The 26,380-nt window shown below is 40.6% G+C and overlaps 1 protein-coding gene across 4 annotated transcripts in view; it reads left to right on the top strand.

Moving 5' to 3' along the window:
• Positions 1-26,380, top strand: part of ncam1b (neural cell adhesion molecule 1b) — a 62,603-nt gene that overhangs the window by 18,942 nt on the left and 17,281 nt on the right. For 2 of the 4 annotated variants that reach the window (XM_088301518.1, XM_088301521.1), the window contains exons 2-10: positions 5,641-5,715; positions 6,145-6,354; positions 7,750-7,893; positions 9,763-9,900; positions 10,188-10,305; positions 13,327-13,487; positions 14,227-14,369; positions 15,691-15,714; positions 23,127-23,156. In XM_088301518.1, the coding sequence (XP_088157644.1) occupies positions 5,641-5,715; positions 6,145-6,354; positions 7,750-7,893; positions 9,763-9,900; positions 10,188-10,305; positions 13,327-13,487; positions 14,227-14,369; positions 15,691-15,714; positions 23,127-23,156 (1,043 nt within the window). The remainder of the gene's footprint in view (positions 1-5,640; positions 5,716-6,144; positions 6,355-7,749; positions 7,894-9,762; positions 9,901-10,187; positions 10,306-13,326; positions 13,488-14,226; positions 14,370-15,690; positions 15,715-23,126; positions 23,157-26,380) is intronic. The other 2 variants (XM_088301519.1, XM_088301520.1) reach the window with 2 other exon arrangements.

Genomic DNA, 26,380 nt, shown 5'->3' with positions numbered 1-26,380 from the left:
ATCCACACAATGCAACTTTTACTACAAAAGCAATGCCACTAAATAATCTGTAAATAAATTAAGATGGGATGAAGACAATATATTATGGTTTGTCTGTTCTTCTAAGGGAATATCATGAAAGTCTTCTGCACGATTATAAGAACAATCAAACATGACAAGGAAGCAGGAAAAGATCAATATTTTGGAGTGCTTTTTGATTCGACAAAAAATATAATTTATTCATCTGTCAGAGCAGTGCTGCAGTGAAACACACATCTACAGATGAATAATTTAAGACCACATTCAACAGATTGCCGAAATTGAACATTGTTTGATCATTTTTGACCAAATTAAATTGGTGCCTATTTATTTACTTGGTGCCCTTTAAAAGTTTGATTAAATTATTCAACAAAAAAGTCCATTTAACATTAATCAGAAGGTTTGATCTGTGTTTACTCTCGATCAATAGTTTCTCAAAGTCTGCGCTTCCCCTCAGAGAACATAAAACATGAAAAGGGAATCATCTGGTTTTAACAAATTTAAAAACTCGATGCGAGGCGTTCTTGACATTTTTGAACATCACGGTGGTGCACCTGGCCCAAAGAATTAATTATCGTGCTGCTTTATGTATTGCCTGCTAAAGGGAAGATATTGCCACATGATATGGCAGTAAAGAATCACAATATCTTGATTACACAGTTATTATTTTAAAGGAATTGCAGTGCAGAAGGTCCGGTTTATGATGGTCCCGACCGACTATGAATGGTTGCAATTAAGTTTGGGCAGCAGGTTAAAAATACTTTGCCACATGGTCGCATCCACAATGTACAAACGGTTGACAATTATGCATTAATACTTTTTCATAAAGTACACAAAATATGCATTTTGTTTCATCCCTCCTGCTGACACCATTTCATATCTACTGTCGTTAGTTCAGCAGCTTCAAAAACACATCTTTATTTTTCTGAAGCTGCTGCACCTCCCCCGAAGCCCACCGAAGGGAGGTGCGCCCGACATTGCTTTATCTCAGTGCAACTTAAACTTTTTAACTCTGGCTGTCAAATGTGGGGGGGGCTTTGAAGTTCATGTGTGCTCTAAATCAAGGGAATAGATAATGAGCATAATTGCCATGTGCAGCGAGTCGCAGCTCTGGTTGAGGCTTCTTACTACGGCAAAGGTTACAGCACCTGAGGTATTGTTCCGAGGTATCTAGAGACAGGAGGGAAGGGACCATGCGCCGCATATATTTCCATCTCTATATATACTGTATCTGTGTCCCCGCTCTTATCAGTTACTTGCAGTGTAACCGTGGAAAAGTCTGCGCGCTCCTGTAGGGAACCTGAATTCCAATGTTTAAAGTCAAGCTACAGAGGCTGGGCTTTGGGCTGAAGAAACCCAAATGATGATTATCGTGGCTCAAGGGCATCTACGCACATCATTTCAATTCACAAAACAACCGAATACATGCGAGCACACGCCATCTTGAGTGTTACATGTGCACACAATTACTCATAGGCTGGGATGCAGAAATTCAGAACAAGTCTCGTGTTCATTCATATGCGAGTCACATTTCATGACATTCTGTGACAAGGCTTTGTCTCGTCATCTAAAAAAATTATGTAAATAGCAGGTAGTCTGCAAGTAAATATATATTTACTTTGTGCAGCCATAACTTTAACAACAAACACAAAAGCTGTTGATGACCCACACAGGCATGATTTATTGACAGCGCAAGCTGCGTCTCACTCGGTCGTCATGATTGTGCCGCATACAAATATGACATTGCCCACAGCTACAGAATATTCCAACAACTCACAATCGCAAATGAATTTCAAATGCTAGTTAAATGTTCCTGTTCTGTTGTGCAAGGTCCCGAGTAACTATTACAAACTGAGGCCAATTCGCAATCCCCGCCCTTTCATTTTCTTTCAGAAGCCAATTATGATGTCATTCCGGGCCTTGGGACTTGTACTTTCCATTAATAAGGCCTATTCTGCAGTGAATTCATAAATTTGGACTGCTTTCACATGAGCATTTTGTTTCTTCCGTTGAGACGGTTAGCGCCACCTAGAAGAAGTGGCATCATTCGGTTATGGTGAGAAAGTGATTTGCTGTCGATCCAGCCAGACAAGTGACCTCAAACTACAGCCAGCATATGAACACGTCTACCTGCAGACACATATTACGCAGGTAAATTTGACGTTCCATTATAAGCCTTTAATTACCGGGATCCTTAATTCTTGGGACTGGAATCAAAGCTTTTAAAACGCTACAGACACAATAAACAACATATTCTAATGCTGCATTTTCTTTGCAAAACTTTGGAAACCAGATACTGTACTGTTAAAGCATTGCTAGAAATAATTGTCAATCCACATTTCATAGTTCATACCCACTGTGGACCTTTTGATGAATGAACCTAAAACAAAATAAGGTTAAGGTTTGTAATGTTCACATCTCGGTGATAATCTTTGGACTAAAAGCCCCAGACTGAGGCGTTTAAAAATGGAAAGACAGCTTTAACTACAGGGAGATTGCATGTTTTGCCAGAACTGGGTCACACTCATCTACTCGAGTTCATTTTGGGTCTCTGGGCATGTTGAGTGTCCATGGCCCCGGAAGAGGAAGGAAAGAAAAAAAACACACCAAAAAAAAAAATAAATAAATAAATAACGACTTAAGAGAACAGAAACATTACTCCTGTTTGTAGGGAATTAAAAATCTCTAGTTAGGTTTGCCAGTTAAGTGGTGCACAGAACCCGCTAAAACTCTTGGGGCACAAGTTCCAATTTATCTTCAGTAAGATGACGCTGACTCAATGAATCATCAACTGTTTATACTCCAAATGTGCTTACCGAACATGCTTGTGACAGATTAAGGAAAAAAGGGCATTCATCACGTCTGAGAAACTATTATTTTATGTGACAACATCTCTGAGTTATGTGATTACAATGCTTATGAAATAGAAATCCGGAGTGTGGTGTTCGTAAAGTATTGCTTGGCTAGTCAAGGTCATCATCAGTGTGACGTTTAAAGTGGGCGAACTGTATTAATTGAAAACTCCAGTTAGAAATAAGCCAATGGTGTTCACAGTTGAAGTGTCAGGGTCGTTTTTGTTTTTTTTTTTTTGCAAGGTTTTCCGTGATGGAATGCATGCGATATGAATGAGACTTCAGGTCGGGATGTATCAATGAGCTATTTAGAGTCTGTCGGATTCAAATATGTTCAAAAGTACATTGACATTTTAATTTTCGCAGCTCTCATCCTCGGGGCACGCTCACTAACCGTTGATGTGTAGTCTCGGGTTTCACATCGATTGGTCTCCAGGGGGTTCATATTCGAATTCAATCGCCAGTTGCTTGTGTCACTTGCAACGCCACCCATCCCGCTTTAAACGAGTCTGCCCTTTAACAAGACTGGCGCTCCCGCAGCTTTTTAGCCTCTTAAACATTTGAGACGAGAGAGCAATTACTGTCTGGTTCATAACTATATGGCTAAGAGGAGTCCTGCATCTGCTTTGGATCGAAGAGAACCACTTGGTGCTGGGGCCGTGCTTGAAAGTCATTCAGAGAACCCCTAAACTGGGAATGTGTGCTGATCTACGTGAACAGGAGGACAATATTGATTATGAGATAAACTGGGATGTGCGGATTGGCGTGTTTGTACGGAACAGGAGCTGACATTTAAGAGCTTGATCGATGATCCAAAGAAAACAGAAGGATTTAAGAAAAGACGTAAAACCCGATGGGCCAGTTTGCTCATCAAATGTGACTGAAAGTGTTTGTGGGTTGTTGTCACCTCACAAGGATACTAGAAAGTGGCGCCTGGCTTTAATCTATGGAGGACTGAAAGTGACAAAATTAAATAAATACACCATTAAATTAAAATTGGCATTTATTCATTAAATTATCAATGATTATTTGTAAAAAAAAATCTGTATCATTAGTTCTGTATTTAATTCATTTATATATTTAATGAATTATTTCTTCAATTAATTATTTCTGTATTCAATTATTTCATGGTGCCACGTTGCAACGTTTCATGACTTCATTTTATCGGTCAAACTTGCCCATCAAAGTTAGTGGGCGGGGCTAAACGTGACAACATTGGAATGTGTGATCATGAAATAATATCTTAAATACATAATTGATTACAAATACAGAAATAATTAAATACAGAAATAATTATAATTAATACAAACATTTTTTAACATACAATCATGACAAATTTAATTAATTAATTACACGTTCATTCCATATTTAATTAATTAATGAAACAGTTAATTAATTAATGACAATTTTAAATAAACATTTCATGGTGTATTTATTTATTTCATTTTGGAACTTTCAGTCCTCCATATTAATCACCTTCATTCTATAATTATGAAATGTGACACTCGCTCATGTTTTTGATCAATAGCAACAGCATGGTGTACTTAATCTATATTTGGCAGTTTTGACTGTTAAACTACATCTGCATGAGGGGTTATCGTTAAACGGGGAATGCGTGTTGTAATGGGTTTGTTGGACAACACCAGAGGACAAAATGTACTTCATTTTAAGCATCCATCCACATTACTGGCTGAGTCAGTTTGCCCTTTTCTCTCCAACTTCCTGCCCTTTGTAACTCCCCTCGCTTTCGCCTTGACACCCTGGCGATATAGAGCCGGATTTTGGGCCCATTTATTACATTTCTCAACCACGGGAAACCCTAACTGCGCCCCTTGGGAAACAAGTGAAGCTTTGTTCTAATTAGGAAGCAAAAGACTTCCATCCAGACCTCACCCTGTGACCAAAAAAAAAAAAAAAAATCTAGTCTTTTCTTATCCAGACATTGATAAAGTGTAGGCATTTACCAATGTACACACACATTTCATCTCTGCTTTGCATTTCCAATTGTGTTAATTGGATATCTCTTATATTATTATTATCTTTTATTTCTTCCTCGTGTAGATTATATTATACATACTAGAGAAGGTTAAATACAAACAAAAAAGTCAATTCAAGCTTTTATTTTAGTTTTCTTTAACACAGTACATTACCTTTCAAGGTATTCATGTGATGTCAGTCCCGTCTAGATTTAAATAAATAAATAAAAGTAAATAAAGTGAAATCGTATTTATTCCTAGGTAGTTTCACAGAATTAGTGCAACTCAGCATAGTGTAGAGTTTTTGGTTCCATTTAAAATAACTCCATTTCTACACATCAATACAAATTGCTTTTGTGGATGGCTGCAGCACCACACGAGCGCAACGAGACAAGCATGGCAGCGATTAAAAAAAAAAAAAAAAAAAATATATATATATATATATATATATATATATATATATATATATCGAATTTATATTGGTGACTGAAAATCACAAATCCAATCATCTCGGGGCTTGAGGGCTAGTTATAATTGTCATGTTTACTGTCACATTAACCCAATTGTAGTAATCAGCCAAGAAAGAGACTTAAGTTATATTTATTTTGTAAAGCATGGACACATTTTTTTACCCAGAAACATGATTTCTGAATTTAGGGTGTTCTGATTTTGACATTTCAGCGTCTGGTTATAATTTGCAGGCTCTTGGGGGTAAAATAATGCTGGACTTTTCCATGCCGACATTTTACATTTATTTCATTTCATTTTGGACGTTGTTGTGTCTCCTTTTCTAGTGTCACTCGACGTGCAGATCACACCCAGTCATGGTGAAATCAGTCTGGGGGAGTCCAAATTCTTCATGTGTGAAGGTAAGCTTGACAAGTTGTCCTGACACTGTAATTCACACTTTGTTTGGACAATACACTTGAAACATGACCCAAAAGGATAAAATGCCTGTTATTGTTCTCGTCTTAGACACTGGGGCGAACGGATGATTCGAGACAATCGCTCTCTATTGTATTGTTTGCTCAAGGCACATATCAGCGCAATGCACTGTATTGAATGTAATTGCCGCCAACATGTGTAATTCTTACTGTAATCTGTAAGGTTATGTAATTCTCATTCAGCCTCTGTTGCCGAGTCACATTGCGAGCCCCATAAAGCAAAAGCTTCTGTGCATAAAAGAGAATGTATCGTCAGCACTATTCGGTCCGGGGGAACTGATTGACTTTGCTTTACTACTTTGTCCATACATGCATTATAGATAGACTCATTTTATTTTGGCTGCTGCTCTGCAGTTATCGGCGGAGCAAAGCACATAGACTGGTTTGGGCCGAGCGGCGAACGGATAGAACCCAACATGCCGGACATCACGGTGACCCGAAACGACGAGACGTCGTCCATCCTCACGCTGTACCGAGCAGTGACGGAGAATGCCGGCACATACAAGTGCGTCGCCACCAGTGGAGATCAGCAGGGAGAGTCAACGGTTAACATCAAAATATTCCGTGAGTATTTTCTGCTCAGTCAAAGCAAAAAAAATAAATAAATAAATTTAAAAAAAAACTCAGTTTATTAAACGTGTAGTATTTTATTGACAGCTCTAGGGCATCACATTACTCTTTTGTTTTTGTTTTTTTTCTTGCTAGACGATAGATTTTTCATCAGTTCGATAAATGGTCGGAAGACCATTAGAAGGGTGCTTAATGATGCTGTCTGTTTTGCAGCTTCTGTGATGAATGTCTTTTATTTGCCACGAATGCCGTGCATCAGCACATGCCCATCAGACGAGAGTTTCCACGCTTTTCAATTCTTTCACTATTTTAGAGTACATAGAGAGCTGCCAGCCATGCGTATTTCAAATAGCAGAACCTATTTACATAATTTGATGCTTAGATCTTAAATATTTGTATTTCTTTCTTGAAAGGAAAACCTCTCAGCCGCGTATAAGGAATGCAACCGTCATGGCTTGACCGCCTTCCACCGAATGTCACCCTCATCTTCTCCAACCAATTATTACTTCTACCTGCAGGCACAGACTGTTACAAAGCACACTTTTATCTTTTTAATCTACGGAACGTCACCCGATAAGATTACAGCTCAATACGAGTTCTGCAACATTTGACCCCGGTCAAGTGTTTTCCGTCACCGTAGTGCTTCAGTGCCACCAGCAAAACTTCATCAATCAGTTGGTTAGTTTAGAATGGAAGATCACTGCAGCAAATATAGTCAGCCAGAGGAACTTGATTCAATTACATGGAAGAGGAAAGCTGAGCAAACTCATTTTAAATGGGGAAAATCCTCAGCAAAGAAGCTGGTCGTCACAAAATGAGTCCAACAATTAGCTTGTTTACACAAAGCGGGGCTCTACAAGTTGTAAAATGATTGCTAAAACAGAAACATCGGGCCGTTTTGTTCTCTAAATTACCAGATCGTCATCCTCCCAAAATTAAAAACTCTTTTTACTGTTTCCAAACGGACATTAAATACTGAGCTCATCTGAACGTTAATGCTACCCAAAACAGCAGAACCTACAGCTGCACATAAACAGTGTCTTGCAGTTTGATTAAAGTCTAGACGATTACGATTCCCTGTGCCGCGTGAAAGATGATCTCATGCGGAGTCGACGTCTGCAATGACGATTCGTAGCAATTAAACAAAACAACAGCACCTCGTGTTGACAGTTATGAGTTCCGTGCACAGTATTAAAGATGTGGAGACAGCGTCCATTGGGCTCTGATGTCATTGCTCAAACTGAAGTTTCACTTGACAGAAATTTCTAAATTGTTCCAAAACTACAAGCCACCATCTAACATCTACTTTTGCTTAAAAACAGTATGTAGCACATTAAACCAATGAAAAATATCCTCAACAATGAAACGTGATGAGCTATTCGTTTTCAGAGAGAATCACCTTCACAAACGCGCCGTCGCCGCAAGAGTTCACGGAAGGAGACGCGGCGGTCATCGTGTGTGATGTCATCAGTTCCCCTCCGCCCACCATTCTTTGGAAGTACAAAGGAGCTAGAATACAGATGGAAAAAGACGGTAAGATGGCAATCAAATCAACACAAGAATGGCATTGAAATTCAACGTCAAGCCGCAAGAATGATTACATTTTGGGGAACGCTAGTTTGACAATTGGCGTTGTGCATGGATTCAAGCACATCTCCATGAAGCAAAATGAGGAATCGGTCAAGTTTGCTTTTAGCCCCACAAGGCGATAGATGTGATGCCTGCAGTGAAAGTTACATTTCATCAAACGGAACTATGTGACTGGGAAATTAGGATATCATGACAGGGGAGCAAAAAGCCGACTGCAAAGACTAATTTGTATTATTGTGGTTCACATATTGCTGCACATTCATGAACGGGCGGTAAACGACAACATTCTATCAACTGCACCACGCAATTCGAAAAACCAACACACGAAAAGCCATTCTTTAAAATGTAGCTACTTTTACAATAAAACGCCTGATAACATTAAGCCTGAAGTGGAATCCAATTAGGAAATTATGAGTGTTATGATTTAAAAAAAGCTAATAAAAGTAGAATGCCTGGGTCAAAATACTTGTACTTTACACAACCCGATGTTTTGGTAATGGGTACTTGCCTGCCTGACTGTGCCCGTTTCACGCTCACTTTTATTTGCGAGGAAAGAAAGGTAAAAAAAAAATCATTTTCTTTTGCATGTGAAAACACAATTGCCTGTTTTATTCACCCAAAACCCTGAGCAATATCGCAAAGTGTATTGTGTTGTGGCGGTGACGCTCACGCGGGGGTTATAACAGTGTTTTGAATTAACACATGATTGAATATATTCGGTCAACATTTCATCTCAAACTCTGGTTGTGATCTGAAAGGATATATTTGGGGTATGAACAATATAAATGAGCTCCTTCGCTGTTGCCCTGGAAAATGGACACAATTGGTGCGGCTGATGTTCAGGTGCCAATTTCAATATGATTTTCATGTAAGAGGCATGAGTTAGCTCCGGGCACAAACTGGACAGTGACAGGACAAGCAATGGTTTTCAGTCATTTTGAGTAATATTTGAATATGAGGAACATTAACTAATGTATAAAACAACAACATAATGGACAGCTAAATTAAAGTAAAACTACTCTTGTGTTTGATAGTTATTGCTGGAATTAATTCCGTGTTGCATAGCAACAACCTCTGTGATTTGAATCAAGTGCATCGCATGTTCAACACAGTTTGAGCATATTTGACTAAGCAGCGGGACCCATTCTTAGGTCTAGGATTAAGTTGAAATTCCCTTTTTCTATGGTGATTATCACACTTTTCTACAAGCACATCATCTGCACTTAGCCAGACAATTGTACTACTTTGGAGGCAATCCCCTGTATGAAATATTCCCATCTTTGTTGTGCTTGTAGGCACATATTTCTCATGAGAAAAATTTCACGCCACACCACCCCATTGTTTTCTTTTCAAAAGTATATATACTGAAATAATGCCGATCTCATCTAAATCTACTGACAGATTTACCTTCCCAGCGTGAAATGCGGGCCAGTTCAGTTGAAAACAAAGCTGCTATTCTTTTGCATGAACAGTAACAGGTGAAGACAGGTTTATTGTACCTTCTTCTATCTCGTGCAAGTGCATTTAATTGTACAACCTGTCTTTATGCATCACTGGCCGAGCTAGAGGAACATTATAATAGAAAATAATACCTATCCATCAAAGCACTCCAATTTGCTGCGTCATAGTTGTGAGGAATCAATGACTGCATTAATGTGTGAATATTGCTGAGATTCCGGACGGATGGACCTGACTGATGACAGGTCTAATATGTCAGACAACTACTTTGTACTCTTGTCCATGTGGTTCCATTGAGCAGCTGCTTTGCATGACTTGACAAAGCCTTACGATGCTTTTATCTTCCCTATCAAGTTCGCTTCAAGGTGCTGAGCAACAACCACCTTCAAATCCGCGGCATAAAGAAGACCGACGAGGGTTCGTACACCTGCGAGGGACGCCTGATGGCCCGCGGCGAAATCGATTTACGGGTTATCAAGGTCGTCGTAAATGGTTAGCAAAGCTTTTGCTCCCGTGTTCGTTGATTTCCTGTTTGTGTTCCTTTTTTTTTTAATGTGGGGGTGGGGTGGAGGGGATGTGTCTATCCTTAGATGCTCAAGGGATGAATGTGTAAAGAGTTGCCCATAGCAGCTGGGTAGCATGAAGCACTCACGCTAATGTCGTGTGTCTGCCCCTGAGTTCTGACGCAAGCGATGTGCCTAAAATAAGCGTTGTGTTTGTGATGCTAATTTTGGTTGCTGCCTCTTAATTAAGTTACAACATGCGTCTGTGTGTCTCAGTGCTCCCAACCATCAGGGTATGGCAGTCAGAGGTGAACGCCACAGCAGATGTGGGTCAATCTGCCATGTTGACCTGTGCAGCCGATGGCTACCCTGAACCTATGGTGACCTGGACAAGGTAAGAAGGGTTTTTATCCAGAGAGAAAAAAAAGAAGCTGCATTAGTTAGAATATATTTTGATGAAAATATTGCCGTTCTTCACACTGTGTCCCAGTTAATCTCTGGTTGTATCAGCCGCTTAAAATAAAAAGTGAAACAAGCTCAGTCCCATCCATCCATCCGTTTTCGATAGTGCTTGCCCTCAAAAGGTGAGCGATAGCTTCTGACATTGTTCAAGAGGCGAGGTAGACCCATTGACGACTCACACTCGCTGGCAATGTAGTCTACAATGGACCTAATGCATGCTTGTGCAGTGTGAGAAGGAGAAAATATGCAAAAGATAAATCCCCCAATTTTGAGGTTGTCCTCAACGCCGTGTACGTTTTGTTACGTGTTAATATTACTCCACAAATGGTGTCCAAATAGAGCAGGCATCACCAAATGGCGGACCGCGGTCCGGGGTTCGGACCGGACCCATGGCCAAGCTATGATGAATTTTTTTCAGGGCGCATTCGCAAACGTTGGCGCTGCAATTCTAGTAAATACGGAATTTGAGCCAATCAAATCTTTTGTTTACGATCCACTGCCAATTGCGCAGCAGACCGAAAGAGAGTGCTGCCGACAGCATGCCTTGCTAAAAAGTTAGCGAGGTCGATGCGTCTTGTTTTAAATAAATGGACGGATAAATTTAGTTTGGTTCTGGCTGCAGGCAATTCAAAACCAGTGTGCATCATGTGCTCCGAAACCGTCGCAACATTGCCAAGCGCCACAACGAAACAAAGCACCGCCCTTTTGTGCAGTTATCCGCTGACGTTTGAGGTGAGCGCACGCAAAAACATCGAACTTCGAGTGCAGTACAACAGATTTTTACATTTTCGTTTACATCCCAGCGGCATGCAAACGAATATTCAGTAAAAGTATCATGGATTTTGGGGAAACATAAAAAAAACGTTCAAGTGATGGGGAAGTTGTGAAGGAGTGCTTAAATGCGGTTGCACAAACATTATTTAAAGGAAAACACAAAGCCCAGATGTGTGAAATAATCTACCAAATCCCAATGGCCCCGACTCCGTTGCAACCCAGAATTAAGTCACTGGCAGGGCAGTCACAAACTCATTTTTCTCATTAAGAGAAGTTAAAAAAAATATTCAAAAGAAAAAGTGGTGTCAAAGCTCATTTTGATGAGGACAGCCATTTTTATTGATTGTGTACTGAACATGTTGACCTGGTTTACTCGGATAATTAGGCTTTCCGTTTTTTATAGGCTGATAACTCTTTGATTTAAAAAAAAAAAAAAAGGTAAAAGATGTTAACTCAATGCTTAGCACTTGATATATTTCTGCAGGAGATATTTTACAGTTTTTTTTCTGGAAGTGGTACCCTTAAATTCCTGGAGCCACATTTTCTTTATAATAATAATAATAATATTCCCTTTATTAGTCCCACAATGGGGAAATTCGAGATTCGAACCCAGGCCTCCTGGGGAGACTGGGTCCTGAACGCGGCGCCTTAGACCACTCGGCCATCCTGGCAGCCTTTCTTGAATGTGAAATAAACGCCTTATATTTGTTTGACTGGCAAAGGTGTTTAATGGGAACATTGCTAAATATTTAGTATATAAGTGCGCTCTGTTGAAAATGACTAAATATTGAAACTATATAAACATAGGCTAGACATTTCGGGAAGTTGGACTTTGGTTCGGACCTTTTAATTGGAAGAAATTTTCATTGTGGGACCTCTGTGACGTTTAATTGAATACCTCTGAAATCGAGGCTTCTCCCTCAGCCTCTCACTGTTCACTCAAGAACACTATCTGCGATTGTCTGCTCATGTGACAAAAGGCCGTGATAAAGATGAGAAGTCATTCAAAAAATTGCAAACATTGGTGCAACACATATTGTCCGTCTTGCAAACAGTGACAAATGTTTGTTTGTGTCAGCAAGTGATTCTAAGCAAATCTAATTTAATCCCTGCTGTTTTGCCACCTAATGTCATTTGTTACTCAAATACTTTTGGCAGGCTAACTGGTTAATTCATTGCAATAGGATACTCACTGACATCATATCAAATGGTGAATTAAGACAGCGAAACCTGAAGACGGCCGTTCTCAATAGGCACATTGTTGTGTGCGTGACACTGATAGGCTCATGCTTTGTCAGACAGGTTGTGTTTATCCTTTTGCCATGACAGCAGTTCTCTTTTTCTATGTGAGCATCAAGTGAAATTTAGAAATGTATAAAGAATTACAGAAATGGGGCAGTAAAAGCACCTGCACATTGCAGTTCATTTGACGGTGTAATATTGTTCGGGTCTCAATGAATGGACGGTGGCAGCAAAGGACTGAACAACATTGTGTTTGCTATAATGACGAATTTTGCAGATCCGATCAATGACGTTGTTGATCAATCGTCAAATTATGATATTACAACCGATTGTTACAGATTTTGCATAAAATACAAAATATCTGACGATTCAATCCAACTGATCAGATCTGAGTCATGTCTTACACCACGCGTCAGGTCCTGCAGTCTCTTCTCGTATAGAGTGAGACAGGTACTCTGCAAAACAAATTGTGGATTGGAAGCACATAACACGGGTTGCCAAAAAAAAGGTTGCCATTGTGTCAATAAACCACAAATAAATGGAGACAATGTGTGAATTGCCTTTTTCGCTGGGCTCCTTTCTTGCAAAATGAAAGATAAATGTGAAAATGATTCCACTCGCGTTTTCTTTGTGGGAATTCGGGTTAAAAAAAAAAAGGTGCTTGCCAAAGTTGCTCATTTGATAGAAAATAGTTCTTTTGTGTTCATTGACGTTGTTAGTGTAGTGTTTCACATTGCATTCCCACAATAAAACAAAAGTACCTCCTCCAATAAATGGCGACAACTCCATTTGCTAAAAAACAGTATTTATTAAATGGCTAAATGGTCTGTGGAGGATAATGTGACAATCGCATACAGTATTTGACCATTTTTGTGTTGCAAGGGTGCTTAAAATTTCTGGGATGCAATAAATGGAGATTATTATTTCTGTCCTCCAGGAACCAATTCACTCTGGAGGCCGGAGAGAAGTACGGCTTCAGTGAGGATGGCTCGGAAATGTCCATCATGGACGTCAGCAAGATCGATGAGGGCGAGTACACCTGCATCGCTAAAAACAAGGCTGGGGAAACGGAGCAGGAGCTCAGTCTCAGAGTATTTGGTGAGCGGGGAATATTTATTTACTCAATGTGTAGCGTTTGGTCCTATTGTTTGGCCTGTTCTCTTCTGCAGCCGAAAATATCCTCAAATTCTTCAAAGTGGTGCGTCACCAATGCCACTACTCTTTGAGCTGCTCCCACACATGAAGCAATGCCAGATTGTTGTGTCCTCGTGCATTTAGATACTGTTTTAATGTTATTGTCATTAAAAAAAAAAAAAAAACATTTTATATAATGACATCAGAAACAAGGCAGCTGCGCCTTTGTTCATCAAATAATTACCAGTGGCTATGCATGCAGTTTTAATACACGGTTGCAAATATGTCCCTCTGCTGAGTATTATCCAATTCTCAATTGTTACAGTGTAAGAATGCTACAATGTGTTCATCCTCCACAGAGTGCGAGGGGGGGGGGGGGGGGGGGGGGACAACTTCACGCTTCACAAGCGGCGCTTTTAATTTACTTTGCTCAACTAGCGTCACCCTCAAAACTCCTCACCGACAGTTTTTGTGAAATGTAAACAAATAGAGGCCAAGCCTTCTAACACAGGCGTAATTGCCACATGAATTAAAGTGCGGATCATCACGTAGTTATCATACTTTGGCTGCTGCTGCTGGGAGTAGACAGATTATTACGGTTTGGGCTCGACGCCTCCGCCTCGCACGTCAAGCCTCACATCCTCCCTTTGAACTCATCACAAATCCAGCGCTCACTCTTTTGCGTCAACTTTGTGTTTTACAGTCAAACCTAAGATCACCTACATTGCAAACCAAACCACCTCCGAGATGGAGGAGCAGGTCATGCTAACTTGCGAGGCCTCGGGGGATCCGACGCCCACGATCAGCTGGAGCTACGGCAACCGTGTCTTCACCGACGGCGAGCAGGTAAAGCACAAATACAACTATTAACTTCATCATGTCCGACAATTACGCGTCGTGGTCCGTGTTAGGCTTACCCCAACCGGGCCAGTAAAAAGATGTTTTACTGTTCATCAATCAGGCACGCGTGTGAGCTTATGTATTGTTGGAAATAATTACAATATCATAGCATACATTTCAATAGCATTAGTGGTAAGCGCAAGAATGAATTAGTTGAATTGATTGTTGATGAACAATCTTGACCATCAAGCAATTGAAGCAAAATAGAGTGTGCTACATTTTCCACAAACAGCAGAAGCATTCTGTCACTCCCAACTCACAATGTCAGCTTCGTGAAGTTCCAGCTACATCCACATAGGGCCTCCTATTGCACAAGTCTTGATTTGCAACACTAAAATATTCAACTTGGCATGAAAATGATTGATCATTTATTTTCCGAATGTTTTGATGAAGGAAAATGACTGATTGATTAATTTGCAGCTAAGCAACATGTTTCGCAACAAGTGGCAAAAACAACACAAAGTCATCAGTCATTAGCTGCCAGCATGAAACTTGGGACACCCTGTCACAAGAATGACAGACTGCAAGAAGCCAGCGTTTCAGAACCGCTATGAAGTACTGTACCTTTAACGGGTATTTCAAGAGGGCAAGTAATCATCTGCAGGTATGTGCAGGCAAAGCACTCGGTGAAGTTTGTGCATCGCCCATTAATTCCTACAAATTAAGCGGCTCCTTCGAGATGGCCCACTGGATCTCACGCAATTAGCTCGACAATACTGCATTCAACTGTCGACTTGGAGATTAGATTCTACTTAAACGCTCCCAAATGTCACGAAAGTCAACCCAAATTCCTCTCTTTCCCAATCTAATTCAATCCACGGGCCTGTGATTAAACTCGACGTTTGCTTCTTACTGTGTTTGCTACAATGAGCGCTCGAATGAGCAAGTGTTCATTTAGCGTTTTCAATCACATTTTGCTCTGCTCATGCTCGTGATTGAAAAGGTTCTACATTTTACGCTCAATTGTATCCTTTCACTTGTAGGTTATATGCACACATCGTGTCAATTTGATTTTGCGCCACACTCATGAAGAGCTAGCATCCATTGCAATCTTGACCAATATTCTCCCCTAATATTTTATGGTCAAATCATCAAAAACAACAAACACCTCGCCTGTCGTTATCCTCACAAAGCTCATGCGGCCTGCTTCCTCAAGGGTCTCGCTATGGCTGCGAAGTAATGAGGGGGAAAATGTTGAGAGAATGGTGTACTTCGTGGCGGGATTGTGGAGCTGCTCCATTACATGCGCTACATTCTCTCCCTACAGGCACACCTAAACAGGATCTATCAGGTATGAAATCGGCGTGGCACACAACTGTACCGTGGCTAAGTGCGCCTCCAGATTTCAGCTGAAATCCAATTATCCCATTCCGGAGGAAGTTTCTACAAAACTCAATCATTGACTCGACTGCTGCATGCGCTCCAAGTGTAGTCCGTCAAATAGTGGCTCTTGGTGTAGAAGCATGACATCGTCACGTAACAAATGATCACCCTCGATATTGGTATCGTAGCATGAGGTTGCATCATTCATGTCCATCTTCATACGGTAGTTGTCTAGACCAGCTTTTCCAAAACCTTCAAGTCACTCATCAGCTCCCTTTCCTCCGCACACTCGCAAAAGAAATTTAAGGCATCGTGTTCAATTGTGCTCAAAACAGAAGGCTTAATAAAAGAACGCACAAGCGAGGCATTTTTTTATTGAATATTTGCTAATTGAAACGTTTTATGAAAATACATTTCGAAAAGTAAATTACTAAATCAGACCACCATTAATGTTTAAAAACATTGACTTGAGCAGCTTCTGTCAGCTCAAAGTCACAACCACCCCTTTAGGGTTGTCCCAATAAATATAGTGCACCGCTCACAATTAAAGGCGTAATGTTTAATCATACGAAACATGTTGAAACGCAAGAGGGGCATGCACAAGTCCATTGTTGATTTGAACCTAAAACACGTTTCTGTCAAATGGTTAGTTTGGGGGGAAAAAAAACATATAATAAATAAAATCACACATTGTAAACTAGTGGAACGATTGTACCAAACCGCCGTTCCGCTTGGATGGATGCACCAAAACGTTTACTTCGTCTTGCACCACAGTTTGGGAATCCCTGGTCTAGACAGTCTAACATTGTTGTCGTGGTCAACACAAAGGGATCATAAATAATTGTCGCTCTTTTCAATCTGTCTTTTGAGAGTCAAACGCTCACCTTCTTCAAGTCTAAACAAAGTGGTGGCACATAAAAGGGATTTATTTATGTCTTTTTTTTATGGTTTGATTTTTTTTTCCCAGCTGGTTTCAATGCGTGGACAACAGAAGTACAGTGTTTTTCCAGCCACCTGTCAGGCTCACAGGGGCGAGCATTTGATCATCAAAAATAGATTGCAAGCGGCACACCGCACTCCAAACGCAAAAAGAACACTGCCGCCATATGACGCACGTCACGATATTAGGCCCGTTTTCCCTCTGCCCACGGTGCAGAGGCGCAGTCACACGAACGCTTCACACCTCCCATTTTATCGAGTTCAAGTGACCAGTGTTTAAGACCCGACGCGCTGCCAAGATGGCAATATTTATGGCTTTAAAAACATTTGCCGCCACTGCAAAGATTACATCTGCATGTGGCCGCCGAGGGAATCAATTGCACGAAACAAGAACAACGGGCAGCGATCAGTGCAGTCGCATGCGGTTGTTCACGCACAGTGGCGACAGTGTGTTTTGCGCATCTCGAGTACGACCTCAAAGAAACGATTAGCAGCCCTATGAATGACCCTATTTAGTCGAGTCGCAGAATGGAAAAAAAGAAAGTTGGAAATATTCATCAGGGGTGAGAAAGCGCCGCAGTGAGAAATGGCTGCTAATTGTTTGGTTGTCTCGTTGTGTTCATCTGATGTCCGTCTGTCACGCCATCTGCATTCATCACAACAGCTGTATTTCATCCAATGAAGGCGCATCCAATTTGGCTCATTTTAGAGAGTGTGGGTTGATTTTAGTACGCTGAAAAGCCAGTGCATCTGTGCATTGCATTGAACACTGAAACTAATTAGCTGCCTGTTTGGAGGAGTTTTCATGATTCAACATGGGGAAGATGTGGTAAACCTCAAGCGAGTTCGAGGTCCTACCCGTTTGGTTACAATTACAGCTCGTCTTGATGAAAACTGTTGCTGTGATTTGTGTAGAAAAAAACTAAAAGGTATTCCATTCGCATTATTCAGCTATCATATTGGTTGATTAAAAACTAAAATCCTGGTTTTCAAGGTTTTGACTTTATTCTGAGCTATTTCTAAGCTTCTTTTCCACTGAATGGTATCAATATCAACACAGCACTTTATTTATACACCACAGTGGCACCTTTCATTTCAGTGCTTCACTGAGCAGGTAACATGAAACTCTTGGTCAACCCATGTGCAAAAGCCTTTTATAGTACGTCGCAAAAGATAAGGCTGATATCAGCCACTCGCTCATGTTATTTTCCCCATTCGTAAAACCAGGACTACATGTAACGCTCGTCACGCTTTTCACAAGCAGATTAGTCGTCGCCTCAACAACTTAAAGCGAGGATACGAGGCAAGAAATGATACAAAGAATAAAATAAGCATGCAGTAATGTTAGCTTTCCCAACTGTGCTTAAGCTCTGGAAGCTGCAACAATATACTTCTGTCTCCACTCTGCTGCCTTCAAATCAAATTCAAGACGCTGTTTCTCCTCCACTGTTATTTGTCAGTGCACCTCGTTCCGAATGATGTGTTCAAAGCCGTGTGATTTTCGATGTCTCCCGCGGTACTGTTTCTGAAGCAGATTTGCTACTACGCAGAGAAAAGGATGCATTAATATTTAGAAGACAGTTTTCCGAGTTACTATTTTGATGTGGGAACCCAAACTAAGACACACAAATCCAAGTCACAATTGTACAATGGAATGGAATTGGGGCAGATGTTTTAGAAGATGTTTCCGTGCTGTAAAACAACAATTGCCTTCCCCGCCCCTTTGCGAGTCCGGTCCTGAGGCTGTTCATCTTGCAAGCATATCGATTCTCATGTTTCTCAAATCGCAGCAAGATGGACGTTAAACATTTGTCTCGGCAGTAATAAGGTTCAGAGGGTGTGGCCTCTCATGCAGACCCATCGGGCTGGTTGGAATTTACAATGCTCCAGCGGTCATTTCCCTTCTGGTTAACCCGAGTGACATAAAACACGCCTTTATTCATTCATATGTTCCTAACTCATCTGAATGTGGCGAGAAGAGCATTCCCAGTTAGCGGACGGGAAGTCTCCCCCCCCCAACAGTGGCTCTGGTTGTAATGCCGCTTTTGTTAAAGGAAAAAAAAAAACTAAAGCAACTCGGGTTACAGCTGCTGCGCTCTGACAGATTCATTGTTTCTCTCGCTTAAAGACGTCTTTGTCTGGCCTCGCTCGACTCTTCTCACGGCAGACCTCCACTGTAAAACTTAGCGCCCAGAAATGCATTTTTACTAGACATGCACACCACAGTTCAGCGTCGGCATTGTCTGATAACAGACACTCCCTATCAGGATTAGGAAGGAGCTTACAAGATCGCACAATATAAAAGCAGCGATTATGTAAATTGACATTGTGACGTAAAACTACGATGCCCAGACGTCGGTAGGTCTCGTCTGCGTGGATAGTTGCGTTGTGTTGTTCATACAGCTATAAGCGCTTTGTTTTGATGAGTTTAAAAGCAAATTAAACAGGCACAGTTGGATAACGCTCAGGCAAATTAATTTGTAGTTAATTATTGAAGGCTTTCCGTGTTCTTTGCGAGTGCTAGATTCACTTTTTAAGCACAAAATGATAGCACGGTTGTGTATTACCAAACCGGTTTTGTCTCACTGACACGTAAACCTACACACACATATTCCTATCCGTTCTCTCCAGCATTCAGAAAGCTAATTAAATAGTACATACTCGGGAAGTTTGCTTGCTAATAAAAGGCGGAAGCCCATTAATGTGGCAGCAATTTGGAAGGACTTCAGAGACGAGCTATAATTGTGCAGTTGTTGCCTCTTCTAGAAATAAAGGGCTCCTGCGACGATGGAAGGTTGTTGCATCGTAACGACAACATTCAAGATGGTCTGTTTCAGTCAGGAGCCTCGGAACACCGTCAGGGTCACATTTATGAGGGCTGGTTCTTTGTGTTATAACAATGCAGGGACCCTGCGGATTTTAACGTGATGTTGTTTATTTAGGAATTTTTTACTGACGAGCTTCATGTGAGCCTGATTTGTGAAAACACATCACATAAATTGCACGTAATTCTGTATCCTGGGACGTTCGGCATTGGGGAAAAAAGTGTCAACTGGTGATAAAGTAAAATTGTTTAGTTTTTTTTTTTTTTCCACTTATTTTGCAAGTTACAATGTGGACACCAACGGCTATTAACAAGAAGCGGCCAGTGTGTGTACATCTGTTATCATGATTATTCTTTTTGTGTAATTGCCGTTGGAGATGAAAATGAGCCCCGATGGAGCTGACACTGTGATTCTTTTTGTAAAATTACTGCATCTTTGTTTTGTTTTGGGTTTTTTTTTGTTGTCCCCCATCCCAACAAACATGCATCACACACATGACAGTGATGCAGTGCAGAGCCGGTGCTGATGTTCCACACTATTAGGCCGCCTGCTAGATTAGGGCCATAGCTCTTCTGCAGCGCGGCAGTGACAATGCGGCGAACTGCTGTTTGCGCTAATGTGCAAGGTTTCACGGCGATGTTACAGGACAGACTGCCTGCTGCCAACAACACTCTTATAGCTCACCATTCTACAACAACCTGCTGCCTGAAGCCACATTTGGATTGGGTGTTTAAGCAATGCTATCGTGAACATATTGTTTTTGACATAATGTCTTCTTCTGATGATGATGATACCACTTATAGAGGAAAACGATATAGATATATAAACAATGTAATCATGTTTTATGAAACTATTTTTTTCTATTGGCTGCCACAACTGTACTTCAAAGTAGTGATGGGAAAATGAAGCTTCAAATTTGCTTTATGAACCAGTTGTATTTTTGATTCCTGAAGATGGCACTACTGGTTTAAATAAAGGGTTTAAAATATGTCAAGTCAGTGTGCTTTCAGCCCACTGTTGAACAGAGAGTGCCATCTACTGGAGTCCAACAGTACTACAACTGGTTCATGAAGTAGATTTGAAGCTTCATTTACCCATCACTACTTCAAAGTAAAATTCTGATTAAATCCACACCTCTACAATGAAGTTCACTTTAAGCACTCGACATAGCTCGTGACGATGAGGAAGAGTAGATTTTTTTAATTCGAGGAAGAGTAGATTTTTTTAATAAGTGTGGAAATACTTTGGATTTAGCAAGAAAGGATATTGTCTTGACAACCTAGTTGCCATGATTAGCCTTTTGCAAATGCAGAGCGTAATGGGACGATGACAATTTGATGACGCATCTGGACCAGCATCACAAATAACAGCAAAAAAGCTCTCAGAAAACTCCTGGTACTTAAATAATTATTGCGTAAGTACGTTTTGTGCACATACTGGTGTGTATGCATGGTTAGTGAATGAGGAATATTGAGCGCATGCAGAGAAGTGTCTTGCTGCCAAACATCATATTTATATATAATATTTAAACCTTTGTCAATAGTACAGGTTTACTTGCAGAAAAGCCATTGTTATTGTATCGAAATGCCATAGTGAAATCGTCTTTCTTGTATTCAATTGTATCGTTTAAAAAAAAAAGCAATCTATCGCTTTGTGTCTAATCGTTAGCCCTCATATCGAAATGTATCGTCGGTCAAATATCGCTCAAAAAACCCCCAAACAAAATGTCCTTTCACCACTAATACATACTTGTCGTCATATGATTATTTTTGTGTCTATATTAGATTACAACCACGGTTTACAAGACTGGCGAGTGGCAGTCGCAGATTTATATTTACTATGACCTTCCCTTCTACTTGAGGACTTGCAGGGAGCTGCCTCTCTTAAAGCTAAATGGACTGGAATTGATGATGGACTAATTAATGTCATTGTAAAGACCTTTATCTGTCCCTCATTTTACTCATTTAATGTGTCAGAATGATGGCGGTGGAATAAGGTAGTTAAAGTGAGAAAGCTTGCACTGGTCGAAAACTTTTGCACAGTGTCAACTATTGATTTTTCATTGCTGTTTATAGGAGTCCCACTGACACACAGCGTTAAACACTTCATTAGATTTACAGATATATTTGTGTGGCGGCCCAGATATCTTCGTTTTGGGTTAAAGGACTCAATTAAAGAGTGCAGTTCCCCTACACCGCTGCACTGCATTTATAATGCGCGACTAATGAAAGATGGACTCGGGCTGTGAGTTCATTGATGGTTTCATTTGCCGTTTTTCCTCCCCCCTTCCAATTATTCCAGCAGATTATGTTCGCTTCAGAAGAAGTTTCCTTGCTGTTTTACCTGATGAAAGAGCTGTTTGCCATTCTATTTGTTACACAAGCCATCGCACCTCATCATCATTCATGTCTAACACGCTCCCCTCCGAGCATGCTTTCTATATAGCTTCTTGTCTTGCTGAGCTGTGTCTTTGTCATTCCAAAAGGACCTAGTATATTGTGCTGGGTAGCACAAACGCCTTTCTTGTGAGCGGGTTGCAAAATATGGATAGTTACGTTGCATTTTGTCACTTCATAATGGAACAAACGTATTTCTGCCAATAGTGGCCATCCCTGTAGTAGACGTACCCCAATCGCTTAGGCCTCTCGCAACAAGATGCCTCAGAAAACAGACAAACAAATGAGGGGAAAAAAATGGAATTATCTGCAATTACCTCATTTGGCGAAGGTAATTGTTCACACAAGAAGCGTGTTGCTAACCAAAACACTGTCGGATGAAATCAAGTGTGGACCAAGCTCTCTTCATGGCATATCAATATTTTGTGCATCTGAGCTTTTGTCTTTAAAGTGTGTTTCTATAATCATACAGCTGCCCTTTGGCACTATTTGCAGAAATACCGTATTTAATTCCTTCAACACTTGTAAATTGAACTGCAAATCATTTTGTTCTATAATGCGGCTAAATTAGCCAGCATGTTCTCAGAATGAAATCTTGACTGAATACAATCCATAGCTGCCAGGATTAACTCAAATCATGGGCAACATTTACTGCTTAGAGAAAAAGACGGAAATGAACTATTCCGCTTTAAGTTGCCTTTTGAATGGAAAATATGGGCACGTCTTACTTAATCTGAGTGCTATCATCGGGTCTGATGACAAAAGCCACAATGAAATCAATGGCGAATCGATCATCTCAACGCCGCTTTTTTTTTTTTTAAAGCTGCCGCACGATAAACTGAAAGCATTTGTGCTATCATGACACCAGGAGACGTGCTTCTCAACGGAGCTTTAGATGCAGTGTTGATCCAAAGAGGACACACTAAGGATTACTGAAACTATTTCAAATCCAAGCCTTTACTGTCACACAATAGTCGACATCAAGCATATAACTGCTTCGGATGCCCAGACTGTTTTAACCAAATCCAACTTTAAAGCTCATGTGTTAAATACGGAAAGAAAAAAAACTCGCACACAGCACTTTATACTTACATGCCGTTTGTAGCACATAAGCTTTTTTTTGTTTGTTTGTTTTTTTAAACCCGCATGAGGATTGCCTTCTAAGAATTACTATGCTTCTTTTTTTTGTTGTTGTTTGTTGTTCTCTCTGTCCTCTACAGGCATCATGGACACGTCCTGAGCAGCACAAGGTATTCTAAATGCATGACTTTTTTTTTTCTTTCGTACACTCATCCATCTCCCATGGCAGGGGAGTCGAATGTGATTATGGATGGATGCAGATGAAAATCCTTCAAATAAAAGTTGGGAAGAAGAGTAGGCGCACAAAGGGGGCGGTGTAACTTTTTCGCTGTGTGAGGCCATTTCAGTCGATGATATAAACAGTGGATCGTTGTGGGGTTTTTTTCTTTGTGATTAATCCATTCCAGAAAGTCTGAATGAAACTGAATCATACATATATTACTTACATATTTTGGAGAATAACTATAGTTGTATTCTACAAAAAACAACTGTGTTGAAATAAGAATAAATGATTGATAAAGTGGATAATAAAAAATATTTAACATTACGTTTATTGAAGACTTTTGATGGCGTATCGAAGAGAGCAAGGAGGGAAGAGAGAGGACTATTTTTGTGTTTTGCTATGAGTCTTTTTTTTTTTTTTTTTTTTCAATTCTGTCGTCTTCCTCACATTCTTTACCAAATGGCTGTCACGGGCAATGTTATGATTTGTTGTCAAAAAAATGTTCAGCAGACGAAAAACATCCCGATCTGATCGGAAAGATCGGCCAAGTTGGGATATCGGCGTTACACATCCTGTCAAAGGTCAGGCTTTCAAAGTAACACTGATATTAAATGTTTAACCACTCTCAAATTATATTGTGCTTGCCAATGAAAGTGAGGCGATCTTGTGCTACTATACTGATTTTATTTTGAAGTTCTGACATGATGTGTTAAACTGATGTTGCCCAAATGTTGCAGAGCAGATCGGGAGTGTTATTGCTTTGAGTTTCTAAAAGCTTGCACTGTACAAGACATCTTGCCATTTTTTTTTTCTTTTTTTTTTTTTACAAAAAACAAAAGAAAAAAAAAAAATAAAAAAGTATGGCGGAAACCTTGTGACCACGTGTTCTTACACTACGGTAGTTATTTGAACGCCATTCGTGACCACAAAACTATGTACGTTGGGACCAACACAAACCAATGACACACTGAAGAAGTACTGAGAGTGCCATAGTTAAAAAAACTTTTTTAAAAATGACGCAACAAATTACATGTTATGACTCCACACAACTGACTTGTGCTTTTTTTTTTCCCCCACAGCAGTTTCTGAGTTTTTAGTCACCACACACAAGGGAGCTATTTAAAAAGAGTTGTTTTGTTGTTTTTCTCAATTTTACCCAAGATAAGCCCATTTTCATGGCGCACATTATGCCGTTTTTAATCTTTAAAACGTTAGCGCAACTCCATCTCATTTCTCTTATCAGTGGTGTTGCGCCGCCTTTTACAGCGTCTATGAAATGGGCAGTGAGTTGACTTCACTAAGAAAAATCCAACTTGGGCACGCCGTCGTATCTCTTCCAGTGCTGTGCCAATATCTTTTCCATCTCGTTACGACTGCCTCGATGCATCACAGCCAGCGATTGTTGGTGAAAGGAATAAAAACGCCAAAAGAAAAAATCTGCCAGCAACTTGCTTTTGCCTAATGAGTTCATATTTATTTATGTGGTAAACACAGAATCAAGCCCCAAATCATCACCACTTTGACTGAATATCAAAACAGAATGATCTCAAAGTAGTGCTGATAAACTCACTGCTGTGTTAACAATTATTTAGACTCGGAGCATAAGCAAAATACGCGTTTGCTTGGGGCTCCCCCAAGAGCAAGGATTTTTTTTTTTTTTTTTTCCCCACACGTCAAACAAACAAATGAAATAATGCTCAGGGCCCTGTAAAGACTTTTGTCTTACTCCTGTTTTTGTGGAATGGCATCCATTCAGTAAAGATCATGTGATGTCCAAAGAGTACTTGAATGAAAAATCAGTTGAGAATCGAGAGGGGACGAGGGAACATTTGTCATCAAGGTTTGTGTGCACTTGGTCCGTGTGTCTGTTGAAGCCGCACACCCACGGGAGGTTTGCTTTCTTTCGACCGAGGAGTGCTTGAAAGATGTGAATTTAACCATGTTATATCGACAAGACTGTGATTGGATTACATTAAGGGGTGGGGGGGGGGGGGATGAAAGTCATCAGCCGCAGAATGAGAGCACTCGCACTGTGAAGATGTGTGCGCAGACATCCCATAATAGAAGTCAGGGAGTGTGGAGAAGACTTATGGGTGTGGAACAGTGTCGCGTGCGTGCCGAGCATGTTAGCACCGAATGCGTCTGGCTCGGCGGACAAGCTGCAGAGGGAGCGCGCTTCCTTCTTACATGCGCCGGGCCGGTTAAGGTTTGGTGACACGTGAAGTTAACGTGTCCCGTAGTGCATTCCCGATTTCACGCTCCGACATTCCCGGAATGTTTCTGCCTGCGACGCTGTTACAGAAAGAACATGTGCTGTAGCGTTAGCTTATTTAATGGAGGTACCGTACTAATAGTCTTGATGATGTTTTGGTCCAAACCCTGACGAGTGATGCTACTGCGTTTTTACTTTTAAATAGAACTTGTTGACTCTGGGGGGGGGATGAGTTGTTGTAAATAGTGTTTTTAAATTTAAGATATGCATTACTCTAAGAATGTTCTGAACTACTGTTTGGATTCCATTAACGCATTGATAAGAATAATTGATAAGAATGTTTCGCAGCCATGGGATCAATCGGGGGAATTCTTATTGGTTAATTAACCAATTATCTTGCCAGTAGCATTACTTGTGGAAATATATTCATATGAGTAAATAAAGGCAGCCCTGTGATTGATTTGCAATGCCTCTCGCCCAAAGTCAGGATCAACTCCAGCCCCAAGAACAAGCGTTACCCCAAACAGAAGCCCGGGCCTCTCGGTAGTTGAGTAGATCTGCTCCTTCCCACGATATCAAGACAGACCTTTGCTGATTTGATTTGTCTTGAACAGACGTGTCTAATGAAAAAAAAAAAAAGTTGCTCAAAACAAAGAATCAATATGTACTAAATGAGTTCCAAATTTAGATTTGTGCAAAGGCCGCGTTGCCAAGTTGCGGAGTCCGGCAGAGAATGTTTTCTGCACCGGGGTCAGAATAAAAGGCCATTGTGTTATATAAGCGTTGCTCCAGTCCCTCTACCCGCGATGCATAATGAATGCTGCAGACATGCGTAGCCTATTCAGTCGGAATACAAACTAGCAAGGTCTCTCTTTACATGGCCGCCCAGGCTGCCTCCTCAATCAGCATGTGTAAAAGCATCCGTGGCATTGTTTTGCCTGCAGCTTGGACCTGAGCCA

Source organism: Idiotropiscis lumnitzeri, chromosome 7 (genome assembly GCF_059441095.1).
Source record: "Idiotropiscis lumnitzeri isolate Australia: NSW breed Sydney's pygmy pipehorse chromosome 7, RoL_Ilum_1.0, whole genome shotgun sequence".
Taxonomy (NCBI): domain Eukaryota; kingdom Metazoa; phylum Chordata; class Actinopteri; order Syngnathiformes; family Syngnathidae; genus Idiotropiscis; species Idiotropiscis lumnitzeri.
This window is presented reverse-complemented; position numbering and strand designations above follow the sequence as displayed.